This window comes from Pyrgilauda ruficollis, unplaced genomic scaffold (assembly GCF_017590135.1).
Source record: "Pyrgilauda ruficollis isolate IOZ18807 unplaced genomic scaffold, ASM1759013v1 scaffold957, whole genome shotgun sequence".
NCBI lineage: Eukaryota > Metazoa > Chordata > Aves > Passeriformes > Passeridae > Pyrgilauda > Pyrgilauda ruficollis.
Window position 1 is genome coordinate 1 of NW_024531677.1, and position 13414 is coordinate 13414.

Below are 13414 nucleotides of genomic sequence, written 5' to 3' on the forward strand. Positions count from 1 at the left end.
TCCACCTGCCTCCCTCACCTGGCTGTAGTCTCCCTGTTCCTCAGCACTGTAATATTTGCTCACCTGAAGCCCCTCTCCATCTCCTCCCCATCTCTGGATCTGGCCCTGTCAGTTCTGTACTCAGTGGTGCCTCCGGCCCTGAACCCCCTCATCTACAGCCTGAGGAACCAGGAGCTCAAGGCTGCAGTGTGGAGACTGATGACTGGAGGGTTTCAGAAACATTAAAAGTTCTGAAACTTTTAATGGCCAAGTTCTGCAACTCACTTGTAATAAAAGTAATCTTTTATATTTCTTGTTAGTTTCACTTCTCAGGTTCTTTTTCTTTGTTTTACTATTTAAATATTATCCACAAAAAATTTCACTCTTTTTGCCATTTCTCATTTTGTTTCTTTCCATCTTCCCTGTGGCTACAGACTGTGACAATGAGGCAATCTCAGTGCCTTTAAAGGAAGTAAAGGATCTCCCAGCAGAGTTCTCTGCAGAGATGCCCTTTTGTTGCCTTCTCTGGAGCTGCAGCAGCAATGTCTGTGTGCAGAGCTGGGGCAGATCAGTGCTGGCCCAGCAGCTGTGCCCAGCAGCAGCAGCAGCACTTGGTGTTCCAGTGCTGCTGCCGTGGCCCTGCCCCGCTGCCCTGGTGGCCCTGGTGTTGCTGCAGGGCCTGAGTGCTCTCGGGGCCGGGCACAGTCCTGGGGGTGGCAGTGCCGGGGCTGCAGCAGGGACAGGCCATGGGCACTGCTGGGGCAGCGCTGACGCCTCAGGCCAGGCCCTGGGGGCTCCAGGCTCCTTGCCCAAGCTCTCTCAAGAACACACCCAGGCCAATGCTGAGCACAGAAAACCCCCAGGGTGAGCAGCCCCAGGCTGGGGGCAAACAGCATGGCTGGGGCTCTGCAAGGGCCCTGAGGCACACGGGAAGGAGCAGCAGAGCCAGGGCTGATCCATCCCCAGGGCGCTGCACAGCCCAGGGCAGCGTCCCAGAGCGTCCTCCTGGAGCTGCCAACAACATCCCTCCTCTGCAGCCCTGGCCTCTCCCCCAGCTCCCAGAGGTGCCGCATCCTTGCAGGCACAGACACGGCAGCCCTGGCTCAGGAGCCCCGGGTTGAATTGGAAACAGGGAGCACCCCCATCCTGCTGCTGTGGGGTCATGAACCTGAGGGAGCACAAATGCCACCAGCCCCTGGGGCCAGCAAGGGCTGGGGGACACCAGGGAAACCACTCGAAAAGCAGATCCTTTGGAGGCATGGTACCCCTGAGAGGATTGAGTCAGACAATGGGACTCATTTCAAGAACAGCCTTATCAACACCTGGGCTAGGGAACATGGCATTGAATGGGTGTACCATATCCCCTACCATGCACCAGCTGCAGGCAAAGTGGAAAGGTACAATGGACTACTAAAAACCCAGCTGAAAGCCTTGGGTGGGGGATCTTTCAAAAATTGGTAACAGCATTTAGCAAAGGCCACCTGGTTAGTTAACACCCAAGGTTCCACCAACTGAGCAGGTCCTGCCCAGTCTGAGTCTCTGAATATAACAGATGGAGATAAAGTCCCAGTGGTACTGTCAGAGGTTTGTTAGGGAAGACTGTGTGGATCAATTCTGCCTCGAGTACAGACAGACCCATTCTGGGTTGTCTTTGCTCAGGGACCAGGTTGCATGTGGTGGATAATGCAAAGAGATGGAACAACACAATGTATACCTCAGGGAGATCTGATTGTGGGTTGAGGATGATATGCAAATATCTGTTGAATGTTACTGCCATTGTCTGTACATTAAATCATACAGACATGAGATAGAAGAAAATGTGTAAGTGTTGAAGGTCTGAGCAAGTAAAAGATGGAGAAGCAAATGTGTAAGTATTGAAGGTCTGAGCAAGTGGAAGATGGAGTTTTGAGTGAGTAAAATGAAAGTGGGGAATCCTGCAGCTCTGTGGTATGGGGCCGGGATTCAGTGGTCTGGTGTGGGGGATGCAATGAGGGTATGAGAAGTATAGCTTGTAATTTTTGGAGGGGAACAAAAATTTAGATGGAAGTTTTACATGAATAAAATGCATGATGTGTGGTAGAATGTTGACGATATGGGGATAAGGGGTGGAATGTCCTAGGGTGAGGTTATGATGCTTGTATCCCCAATCGTGTGTTCTGTTGGTGCTGGATGTTGTGTACTGTGCCTTCAAGACTGGCTCTGAAGAGCAAGGTTTGTTTTGGTTTGTTATCAGCCTGCTCCCCCATGGCTGGCGGGACAGAGAGACGGGGAGAACATAGTGCGGCTTTTGCTTTTTGCTTTGCTTTTTGCTGCTTTGCTTTGCTCTTGCTCCTGCTTCGCTCCTGCTTTGCTCCCGCTCTGCTTTTGCTTTTTGCTTCTGTTAGTTTAGCTAAGCAGTCCAGATTTTTCCCTGGACTGTTTTTTCCCTTCCCTTTTTGGAACCATCCAAACCTGCTCTGGACTGGGACCTGGGAAACACCGAGAGTTTACATCTTGTGGCTGCAGCAGCTATCCCCAGCGCCGGAGGGAGCAACAACAGAGCAACCACTCCCAGGAAAGACTTTCTGAATTTGTCATCGTTTTCAGATCGGTGAAAGTGTTGTCATCTGGTATTGTTCATTTTGTGTGCTGGGGGTATTGTGCTTGTTAAATAAACAGGTTCTTTCCACTTCTCTCCGAGGAATCCTTCCCGAACCAGTGGGGGAAAGGGGTTGTGTGCGTTTGTTTTCTGGGGGAGCCCCTTTGAAGGTTTTCTCCCAGATTTACCCTAATCCAGGACAGTAAATGGCTTTGATTTTGGTTACAGGTGTCTCCTCTAACTCTTCACTGTCCTATTCTCTGAAGGATCAACTGAATCAATAAAAAATTACAAAAACAGTCAAAAGCACTCATAAGACAATTTTCAAAATGCAAACCTGAGTCCACAATGTCCAAACAGATCTTCTGGAGTGTCTTAGAGCTGGCAGGATGGATGTGGGGTTTTCTTAGCACGGTTTATCAGGAAACTGAGTCAGGAGAGGGTTTCTTCAGCAGGGACTGGTTCTCTGTCGCCTGTGGCAGAGTGGTCGGCTGTGACAGACTCTGTACAAGGTAGTGTAGGGGATGGTGTGCCTGCTGGAAACTCCAAATAGAAATCATTAACTCTTAAGAAAAAGACAGTTACTTTAGGGAAACTTTCATTTCTTTCCCTCCCAATCACTCCCCTCTGATAGTGGGAAGGAACTCTGGGAAAAGGGACTAGTGGAGGGAGGCCATGGAAGCGGGGAAGGGAGATAGGAATTTGTGGAAACATTAAAAAAGGGTAATAGGACAATGGAAAGAAAGGAGGAAAGTGTGAGGGAGGCAGGGAGGCCACAGGAATTGAGGAAGGGTATTAGAAGAAGTGGAACTTATCCAATTGGAAGGTTCTGTCATTATGGAGGAGGACTTTTGGATGCAGGACAGCTTGTGGGTGTTCTGTGCCCTTTGGGGTTTCAGGCTGTTGCTGGGGCTTGATGGTTGCTGGTTTTGGGTTCTATTTCCTTGGTAGGTGGAGAACTATGACGTGGATAATATTTTGCAGGTTTGCAGTTTGGTGCATGTTTACTGCCTTGCACTGGATCTCCACCAGGTCCTGTCACACTGGCTGCTTGGGGGCCTTTTATTCCTTGTATTATATTAAATTCCACAATTTCTCTGTCTCCTAGACTGTGGAGGTATTTCCTGGCGTTATTCTTTTTTATAGCAGTCTGATGAACAAACAGACCTTCTTCATTATCATTCCGGGTTATGAAACTGCATCTTCCCAGGGCTCTGTCTCAGCCGGTACCCGCGGGCACTGCCGGAGCGGGGTTTCCAGGGCGGTGGCGGTGGGCGGCGGCGCTTTCGCTGCCAGGACTGCGGTTCTGAGCCATCTCCCGGGGGGCTGCCCGCCCGCCCGGTGACTGCGGCGCCCCGGGGCCACCGGCCCTGCCCGCCCACCCTGGGCCCCGGTGCCGCGGGCTGGCGTGGCGCGGCCGGGCTCCGGTACCGGCTGGCTCGGTCCAGCCATGCGGAGCGGCAGCGGGGCGGCCGTGGGTTTCCCGTGGGGGCGGCAGTTCGGTGCGAGGGGAGACGCTCTTGGCACTTGTGCCACGTTAGCGGTCCCTTTTTCTGTTTACTGTCTTTGCTAGCACTGCAAGGCTGAACAAACTGTGCCTTTGGAAAAGGCTCACAGGCGGGGTTTCTTTCCCCTTGGCTGTAAGAGACTGGTGCAGCTGTAATTTGCCAATCAGGGGCCGCTCCTCTGACCCCACCACCCTCATTCCTGGGACCATGGGAACTGTGGGAGGATGGAAGGGGATACCCCCTGGCCCCTGCTGCGCCGTCTCTGCCATCTTCAGTTCATGAATGTGGCCATGCGGCTGCGGCCATGCAACAAGAACCTACTTGATCAACAGGAGTAAAGACAGGAGAACCTGGAGAAGTCTTTCCTTGTGACAGGGGAGGGGGTGCAGGGGCACGAAGAGGGGAACATGGAGGAGGGGTTTTCAGCTGGGGTTCACTATTTTTTAAATGTTCTTCAAGATTCAGAACGTATTTCATCATCATATTAAATAAAGGATGGAATTCTATTTTAGTTCTTAACTTTTCCCAAACTACTTCTAAAAATGTACCAGTTAGGACTGAGTTTTGCGAAATATAAGGAAAATGTTTAAATAACTAGTGTACAAAACACTTTAACTCCCCCTTGAAAAACAAAAATTTCCTTGAAGGAAAGACTTTTCAAGGTGAAGGTAAACTTTTTGTTCTGCATGGGGAGTGTTTCCTCCTTAACTCAAGTCTCTTCCTAACACCTGAGAGTAAAAGGAGGAAAGAACTAAAATTTCAAACTTACTACATTGGGATAAAAAACCTGAAATTCTCGGGGTGGTCTACTGCACATGTTTTCCAGGAGAAGAGGTCCCTGTTTGGGAGCCATTTGTTGCAGCCAGACTTGCTGCTAATAAAGTCCAGGGTAAGGAAGCAAAAAGAGCCTTTGCATAATATTTACAGATGTTTCATTCGGCTGCCCAGTAAGATGCTCAGGATCCCAGGCACTCTCATGGGGAGTCTCCAGGTTTCTGTCTGCCAAGGGACCCGGGGGTGAACTTGGTCTCAGGGCAGTACAAAGATAAGGGCCAGTCAGGGAACAGGGAGTGGCTCAGGGACAAGAACAGAGGAAGGAGTTAGTAGGGCCTCAAGAGCTTTTTGAAGGAAGCTTCTTGTGTCTCCCTAACCCAGGGGATGTCCCCCAGAGTCTCTACAATTTTGAGGTAGGGTTGAGCCCATTTGGGGTAAGATTGAGTTGTTTTCAGTGGGACTGAGTCATTTGGAAGTGACAGATCAATCCATCTTGGCTTTTGGAGTGCAAAGAGATGGAGAACACTGCCTGAAATCCCCCAAGAACCCACAAATCTTCCAGAATATGACCCCAAACCATAAATTTCCCCACAAATACCTCTGAAATAGTGGGACTTTAGACATCTCTGATCAATTTCTTTCTTTTTTGTCCTATATCAGGTATTTTTAAGGGATGAAGATAGATTAGAAGAAAATTAGGACCAAACCAAAAGGATAAGCAGGCAGGTGTCTTCCCAGCTCAGATCACAGGGAATGGGGGTCACCAGGGCTCTGACTAATGTGGGTCCTCCAATGGGGGTGGAGCTGGAACGGTGCCCAAAGCTCCTCCTGCATTCGGGGCACTCACAGGCTTCCATTACCTGTGCTTCTGCTGGTGTCTGGTCAAGTGAGAGCTCCTGGAGAAGCTCTTCCCACACTGGGGACACTCGTAGGGCCTCTCCCCAGTGTGGATGCGCCGGTGCCTGATCAGGGTGGAGTTTTGCTTGAAGCCCATCCCGCAGTCATGGCAGTGGAAGGGCCTCTCATCCGTGTGAATCCACTGATACTTGAGGAGATCTGAGCTGGTGTGAAACCTCTTCCCACACTCGGGACACTTGTAGGGCCTCTCCCCAGTGTGGATCTTTTGGTGGATGATCAGTTGGGACCTCCGACTGAAGCTCTTCCCACATTCCCCACATTCGTATGGCCTTTCCCCAGTGTGGATCCTCTGGTGACGGACCAAGTGGGACTTCTGGCTGAAGCTCTTCCCACATTCACCACACTCACAGGGCCATTCCCTGGTGTGGATCCTCTGGTGCTGGATCAGGCTGGAGCTCCAGCTGAAGCTCATCCCACATTCCCCACACTCGTAGGGCCTCTCCCCAGTGTGGATGCATTGGTGGGTGAAGAGTTCTGAGCTGCAGCTGCAGCCCTTCCCACACTCCCCACACTCGAAGGCCCATTCACCAGTGTGGATCATCTGGTGCTGGATCAAGTGGGAGCTATACCTGAAGCTCTTCCCACACTCCAAGCACTTGTGGGGCTTCTCCCCATCATGAAGCTGCTCATGGACCACCAGCTCTGAGCTCTGCCTGAAGCTCTGTCCACCTTCCTGGCTCAGGGTGGGTCTTTCTTCCTCAGAGCACCCTGGGCTGGGTTTGCAGCCCCTCCTCCTGCGGGATCTCCAGGACATTTCCTCCCCATTGGATTCCTGTGCCATGGCGTTGCTCAAAACGGCCTCTTCTGTGAGGTTCTGCCGTGGGGATTTGTCCTCCCTGGTCTCCATCCTCAGCTCCTGCTCTGGGGGAGGAAGGACAAGGAGAGGATGGGATTTGCCTCCGTGCCAGAGGAAAAGGGAAGGAGATCCCCCAGTGCCTCCCCAGCAGGATTGCACTGGCAGAAGCGTTGTCCTGCAGCTGGGGGCCCTGCTGGGCTGGAAGATGGAGCAGGAGAGGGGGGGAAAGGGGCACTGACTTCCTCCTCACCTGCCTGGGTGTCCTGGGGCATCTTCCTCTTCCTCACAGCCTTCTCCTCCATCTGGCCAAGGTTTGGGAATGGGAAATCCTGGTTTGGGGAAAAATAAGGAATGAGAACAGTGAATTTGAAGGTCCCTCTGCCCAAGTCCATCTCTAGAAGTCACCGGCCATCTGGGGTTCATAAAAACCTCCCAAACACCAAGATTCAGCCTTGAAAAGTACTCCCAGGACTTCCCCGTCCCTGGTCCCTCCCCTTTGGTGTTCGGGGTTCCCCCTGTCCCAGCTGCTGGGGTCACACTTGGATTGGGGGTCCCCCTTCTCCTCAGTGCCCACCCTCCCCAGTCTGCTGGGAGTTCCAGCAATCTCAAAAGTTCCCCCCTCTTCGCTCTCCCCATTTAGGGATGCTGGGGCTTTTTGGGCTCCCTTTTGGGTTCCCTTCTCCCCTCATTCTCTGCTTGGGGCTGCAGGGGCTCCAAGGAGTCCCCCCTGCCCCTCTCCAGGCTGTTGAGGCTCCCGCCAATGGCAGTGCTCACCCCTCTCTGGGCTCCCCACTTTGGGCTCCTGGGGGACACAGGACTCTGCTCCTCCAGGCTGCCTCTGCCGGCAGCCGCCACAGTCACCCCCAGGGGGCATTTTCCACTCAGCTTTGCACTGGGATCAGACTGGGATCAGACTGGGAGTGAGTAGGAGCCTGCGGAGGGGCAATCGAGACCATGTTAGGGGCAAATGGGATTTACTGGGAGCCATTGGGATCATGCTGAGGGTGACCAGGAGCAGCTGTGAGCAACTGGGATCATGCTGGAAGGAACTGTGAGGAACAAGTAGTGACTGGGTGCATGCTGAGCATGACTGGAAGCAACTGGGCTTATACTGGGATGAAATGGGATCATGCTGCAGGTGACTGGGATCATACTGGTAGTGAGTGCAACTGCACTGAGGCTGACTGGGAGTGGTTGTGAGCAAATGGGATCAGGCTGGAAGGAACTGGGAGTGACTGGGAATGTGCTAGGAGGAACTGGGGTACACTGGGAGAGACTGGGAGTGACTGGAACAAACGTGAGGGTGAAAGGGAACAACTGGAACCATGTGGGGCACAACTGGTTCATACTGGCAGGGACTGGGAGCACACTGGGCTCATCTCTGGATCATACTGGGAAGGACTGGACTAATACTGGGAGTGTCTGACAGTGACTGGGAACACACCCTGCACATCATCCCTGTACTGGGAGGGACTGGGAGCAACTAGCATCATACTGGGACTGACTAGGTTGATCTAGCTGGAGGCAACTGGGAACATACTGGGAGAGATTGGAAGTAACTGGGATTATACTGGGACCATACTGGGAGTGCTGGCATGTGACAACAATCATACTGGAGCTTACTGGGCTCATATTGGTGTTGAAAGGGATCAACTGGGATCACACTTTGGGCTACTGGGAGTAACTGAGAGAAACTGGGATCATGCTGCAAGCAAACTGGAGGAACTGGGAATGACCAGGGGCATGCTGGAGGCAACTGGGATATACTGGGCATGGCTGAGATCATACTGGGATAACAAGCACCTTCCTGGGACCACTGGGAGTGTTTGGGAATGACCACAGACGTGCTGAGGGTAACTGGGATATACTGGGAGTGTCTGTAACCATACTGGGGATGACTGGGAACACAGTGGGAACAACGGGGACCATGCTGGGGAGAACTGGGACCCCATGCTGGGAGCAACTGGAAGTGAGTGGGAGTGACTGGGTCTACACTGGGGGTAACTGGGCATAACCGGGACCATACTGGGAGGGTCTGGGATCATATGGGGAGTGACTGGGACTACACTGGGGGCAACTGGGCATAACTGGGAGGGTCTGGGATCATATGGGGAGTGAGTGGGACTATACTGGGGGCAACTGGGATCACACTGGGAGGAACATGGAGCAACTGGAACCATACTGGGGGCAACTGGGATCATGCTGGGATCACAGAGGAAGAGGCTGGGCCCATGCTGGGATTGTCTGGGATCGTCTGGGATCATACTAGATCTTACTTGGAGCAACTGGGACTGCACTGAGGGTGACTGGGAGTGGCTGTGAGCAACTGGGATCAGGCTGGAAGCAACTGAGCATACCTGGGAGTGACTGGGAACATGCTGGGGGCAACTGGGATACACTGGGAGAGACTGAAACCACAGTGGGGGTAAATGGGAGCAACTGGAACCACACTGGATGATAATGGGAGCAGCTGTCCCCATGCTGGGGTCATACTGGAATGGCTGGGATTGTACTGGGGGTGACTGGAATAGTACTGGGGATATCTCAGAGTGACTGGGATCCTGCTGGAACCAGACTGGGAGTGACTGGAAAGGTGCTGGCTGTGACTAGAACCATGCTGGAGGTGACTGGGAGAAACTGGGCCCACACTGGGAGTGACAGGGAGTCACTCTGGGCATGACTGGAACCATACTGGGAGTGACTGGGAGTGACTGGGGTCATACTGGGATCATACTGGGTGTCAGTGGACCCTGACTGGGGATTACTGGGAGCTACCCAGGCCCATGCTGGGAGCTCTCTGTGCACACACACTGGGAGGAACTGGGAATGACAGGATGCATGCTGGTGATGACTGGGATGTCCTGGCAGTGACTGGGATAAAACTGGGGGCAGCTGAACTGAGGTAACTGGGAGTGCCTGGCAATGACTACGAGAATGTTCAGGGCAACTGGGATATACTGGGAGTGTCTGAGACCATGCAGGTGGGGACTGGGACCAGACTGGGAGCCACTGGGAATGTGCAGGGGGGAACTGGGACCACACTGGGGCAACTGGGGGCAAGTGTGAGTGACTGGGGCCCTGCTGGGAGAGACTGGGATAATACTGGGAGTTACTGGGACTATACTAGAGGCAATTGAGAGAACTGGGAACACACTGGATGAAAGTGGGAGCAACGGGGACCGTGCTGGAGGCAAATTGCGTCATAATGGGGAATGACTGGGAGTGACTGGGCTCATGCTGCGAGCGGCAGGGATCCTGCAGGGAGGGAGGGGCAGTGACCAGGATCATACTGGGAGCACTGGGCTCATGCTGGGAGCAGCAGGGATACTGCAGGGAGGGAGGGGCAGTGACCAGGATCATACTGGGAGCACTGGGCTCATGCTGGGAGCAGCAGGGATACTGCAGGGAGGGAGGGGCAGTGACCAGGATCATACTGGGAGCACTGGGCTCATGCTGGGAGCAGCCCCTGCCGGCCCCCCAGCCCTGAACCCCTTTCCCGGCCGTGCCGCCCCTCCAGCCCCAGCACTGCCAGGGGTCCCCCCCTCTCGGGGTCCCCCTTTGGCTTCTGGGGCTCTCCTCTCTCCGGGCTCCTGCTCAGGGAAGCCGCGGCTATCCCGGGGCTCCCCAAAACTGGGGTCCCCCCGCCGGGGCTCTGCCACCACCGCCCCCACCGGGACCCCCATAAACACCTCCCGGGGACCCCCGATGTCCCCCCGAGGGCCATCTGTGGCTCGGCTTTGCAGCCCTGCCAGCTCCAAACATCCCCCCAAAACCCCAAACCCCGGCACCCCCGGGGTATTTGGGGCGAGCTCCCCCTGCCCGGGCACCTGCGGGATGGGGGGCGATGCTCCCGGGGTGCTGCGAGCTCGGGCAGCACCGGAGCCGCGCGGCTCCCCGGCCTCTGCTGCTGCTGCTTCCCGCTGCCGCTCCGCCTCTTCCTCCCTCCCTCCTCCTCCTCCCCCGCTCCCGGAGCCCTCGCAGCAGGAGCGGGGATGGAGCCGGGACAGGTCAGAATGCAGAGAGAGCTGGGGGGGATGCCGGGAGTGGGAGTGACTGGGCTGTGCTGGGATCATCCTGGGAGCAGCTCCTGGGCGATTGAGTTCCACTGGGATCATACTGGGAGTGAGTGGGAGCAGTGCAATGGCTCCAGCGCTGGGGCTGGGGGCACTCCTGGGGGCGGTGAGAGGTGAGGGGGATCCCAGGCACCGGGACTCTCTGATCGCCCGTCCTGGAGCACTGGGGGCCCTGAACCCCCTTTCCTGGGTGCCGCCATCCCCCCTGCACCGCCATTTCCGGGCATGGGTTCCCCCCTGCACCCCCATTCCCGGGCATGAGTTCCCCCCCACACTCCCATTCCCAGGCATGGGTTCCCCCCGTGAAATAAATGGGCAGGAGATCTTTCTCCTTTTTAATGCCTTTATTAAAGAGATTCAGCTCAGGTGGGGAGAAATCGACGGGTTGCGCCCACGCCGCCGCTGTCCCCAAGAGTGGCACGGAGGAGGAGGGTGATGAAGCCTTGTCCGCTGGTCTGCAGGCAGAGCTGGGGACTGCGTCCTCATGGGAGATTGGCAGATTCCTCCTTTTCGGTCCAACACTTCGGGTCCCCTCCTTAGTGAACATCCTTTCAGGTCAGGGTGAGAAGCAAAAAGGATTCAAGCAGGCACTGGACTTCGCGCCCATCCTTAGACATCACCTAGGGTCCCCTAATTCTATATTGGTTCGTTGTTTTTAGGGGTTTTCCTTGAAAATGGGAAGATTTGGTGCAATGCATTTCTCATCTGCATACGAGGTCTCAGGCCACTCCCGTTCTCCTGGTGCTGCCGTGTCCAGGTGTTGCTCCCGGGCAAGCATCAGGAGGACAATGGCTAATCGCCAACCATTGACGGGCAATTAAAGAAGAACTCTTAACAATGAAGCTAATTTAACAGCAATTGGTCTAACCGGTTTTAGCTCTGTAACCTTAAACAAAAATAGATAACTTTTTATTCATAACACCCCGCACCCCTTATCTGGCACCAGCACCCCCCACACCCCTTTCCCGGCCATCCCACCTCTCCCAGCCCCCAGAGCCCCTTTTCCTTCCCCCAGAGACCCCCTGGGCCCCTATTCCTGCCTTTCCCAGCCCCCAGCTCCTCCTTTCCTCAACACCGAGGACACCCGGGACCCCTATTCCCAGCCATCCCGGCTTTTCCCACCTTTTTCTGGAAATGGGGACACCAGGGACCCTTGGAGTCCCCTTTCCTGACTATAGTGGCACAATTAAGCCCCCCAAACTCCTCCTGGGTCCCCCCTAAGCCCCCAGTGGGCATTCCTGGGAGTTCCCCTGTGTTCTCCCATTCCCAGGACTTTGGGGCTCCCCCCTGACCTGTCCGTGCACCCCCAGATTTCCTCCACAGCCCCCCTCTGATGGTGGGGGGGGGGGGATGCCCCCCTGCGTGCAGCAGATTCAGCTGTGAGGGGAGTTCGGGGGGGTCCCTTAGCTTTTGGGGTCCCCTGGGATTTGGGGTGACCCCCGGGCCCCTAGGATCTCCCTGAACATGGTGACGCTGCCCGTGCACAGTGAGAAGGTTCATTCCCGGCATGGGGTCCCTGCTCTGTCACCAGCATCGCCCGGGAACCCCCAAACCTCCCGGGAACCCCCAAACCGTCCCAGGAATTGCCAAACCCTCCCGGGACACCCCAACCTCCCCGGGACCCCAGAACCCTCCCTGGGCCCTCCAAAAACTCCCCAGGACCGCAAAACCCCATACAGAACCCCCAAAACCTCTCAGGACATCAGAATTCCCACAGGACCTCCCAACACACTCCAGACCCCCCTGAGAAGGTTGATAACCATCAGGGGGTCCCATCTCTGTCACTGGCAGGTACCCCAAAACAGCCTCGGGTTCCCCCTGGGATCGCCTAATCTGCCCCTTTGGGAACCCCCAAAAATCCACTGTGACCCCAAAAATCCCCGGGATCCACAAAACCCCCCAGGAGCCCCTCACGATAGTTTATACCCAGCACGGGGCCCCCATTGCCATCATCAGCATCAGCTAGGTACCCCCACACCCTCCCGGGACACCCACACCCCCGCCCGCTCCGCTGCTGGAATCAGCAGGAATGGTGTTGCCCTTTTAAGGGGAGTTATAGTGGGACCCGACCATAGCGGGGGCCCGTAAAGTGGTGATGGTAGAGATGTTATAAATGAGAAGCTTGACGAGGCCAATATTCAAGCAGCAATCAATTTATTAATTAATATGGTAAAGTATGAGCAATACAGCGCTGGGTACAGCGGGGGAAATTTTCCCTCCAACTGCACGACAATAGTTGGGGCTTACAGGTATTTATAGGGGTACTCATAAGCTTTCTCAGCAGTTTCTATTCCAAATTTTAATGTCACAATTCTATACACAATTGTGATTTAGTTTTTCTCAGGATGTATCTCAGAAAAGAGTATCCCCAGATGGTGGGGTCCAGCTTCCGAAAGAAGAAAGAAGTCTCCAAGCTGGTGAGGTACAGATTCCAGATGTGGGTCCACCTCTTAAATGCAAGGATTATAAATCTCATAACAGTGATGAACAGCTTCCCTTGGTGGAAAATATCACTCCTTGAGTTGATATTCATCTCCCCTTCTCAAGCTGCTTTTCACTGTTTTGTTAAGGCATCGAGATAAGCATGTTTCCTTTTTATATATTCTAAAGCTATAGTTGCAAAGATCCTTACTACAAGCAATATTCTAAAATTCTACTTCAAAAGGTTATTATTGCAAAACCCCTTTTAGCTAGAAGCAAAAAGTTCCTGTGAAACAGCAACATCCTTAAAGCTTTAATTCGAACGCTCCTAAATCAAGGCGCAGTGCAGCTGAAACGGGCATCCCAG

At 54.2% G+C, this 13414-nt stretch overlaps 1 protein-coding gene across 1 annotated transcript; it reads right to left on the reverse strand.

The window, feature by feature from the left end:
• Positions 1–4815: 4815 nt before the first annotated feature.
• On the reverse strand, positions 4816–10459 carry LOC121365473 (zinc finger protein 239-like). The gene is made up of 4 exons (XM_041489679.1): positions 10381–10459; positions 7328–7485; positions 6804–6882; positions 4816–6618 (listed from the first exon to the last, which is right to left on the reverse strand). Exons 3-4 carry the CDS (start codon positions 6853–6855, stop codon positions 5696–5698), a joined length of 975 nt encoding a protein of 324 aa, XP_041345613.1. The 5' UTR covers positions 6856–6882; positions 7328–7485; positions 10381–10459; the 3' UTR covers positions 4816–5695.
• Between the last annotated feature and the right edge of the window lie 2955 nt (positions 10460–13414).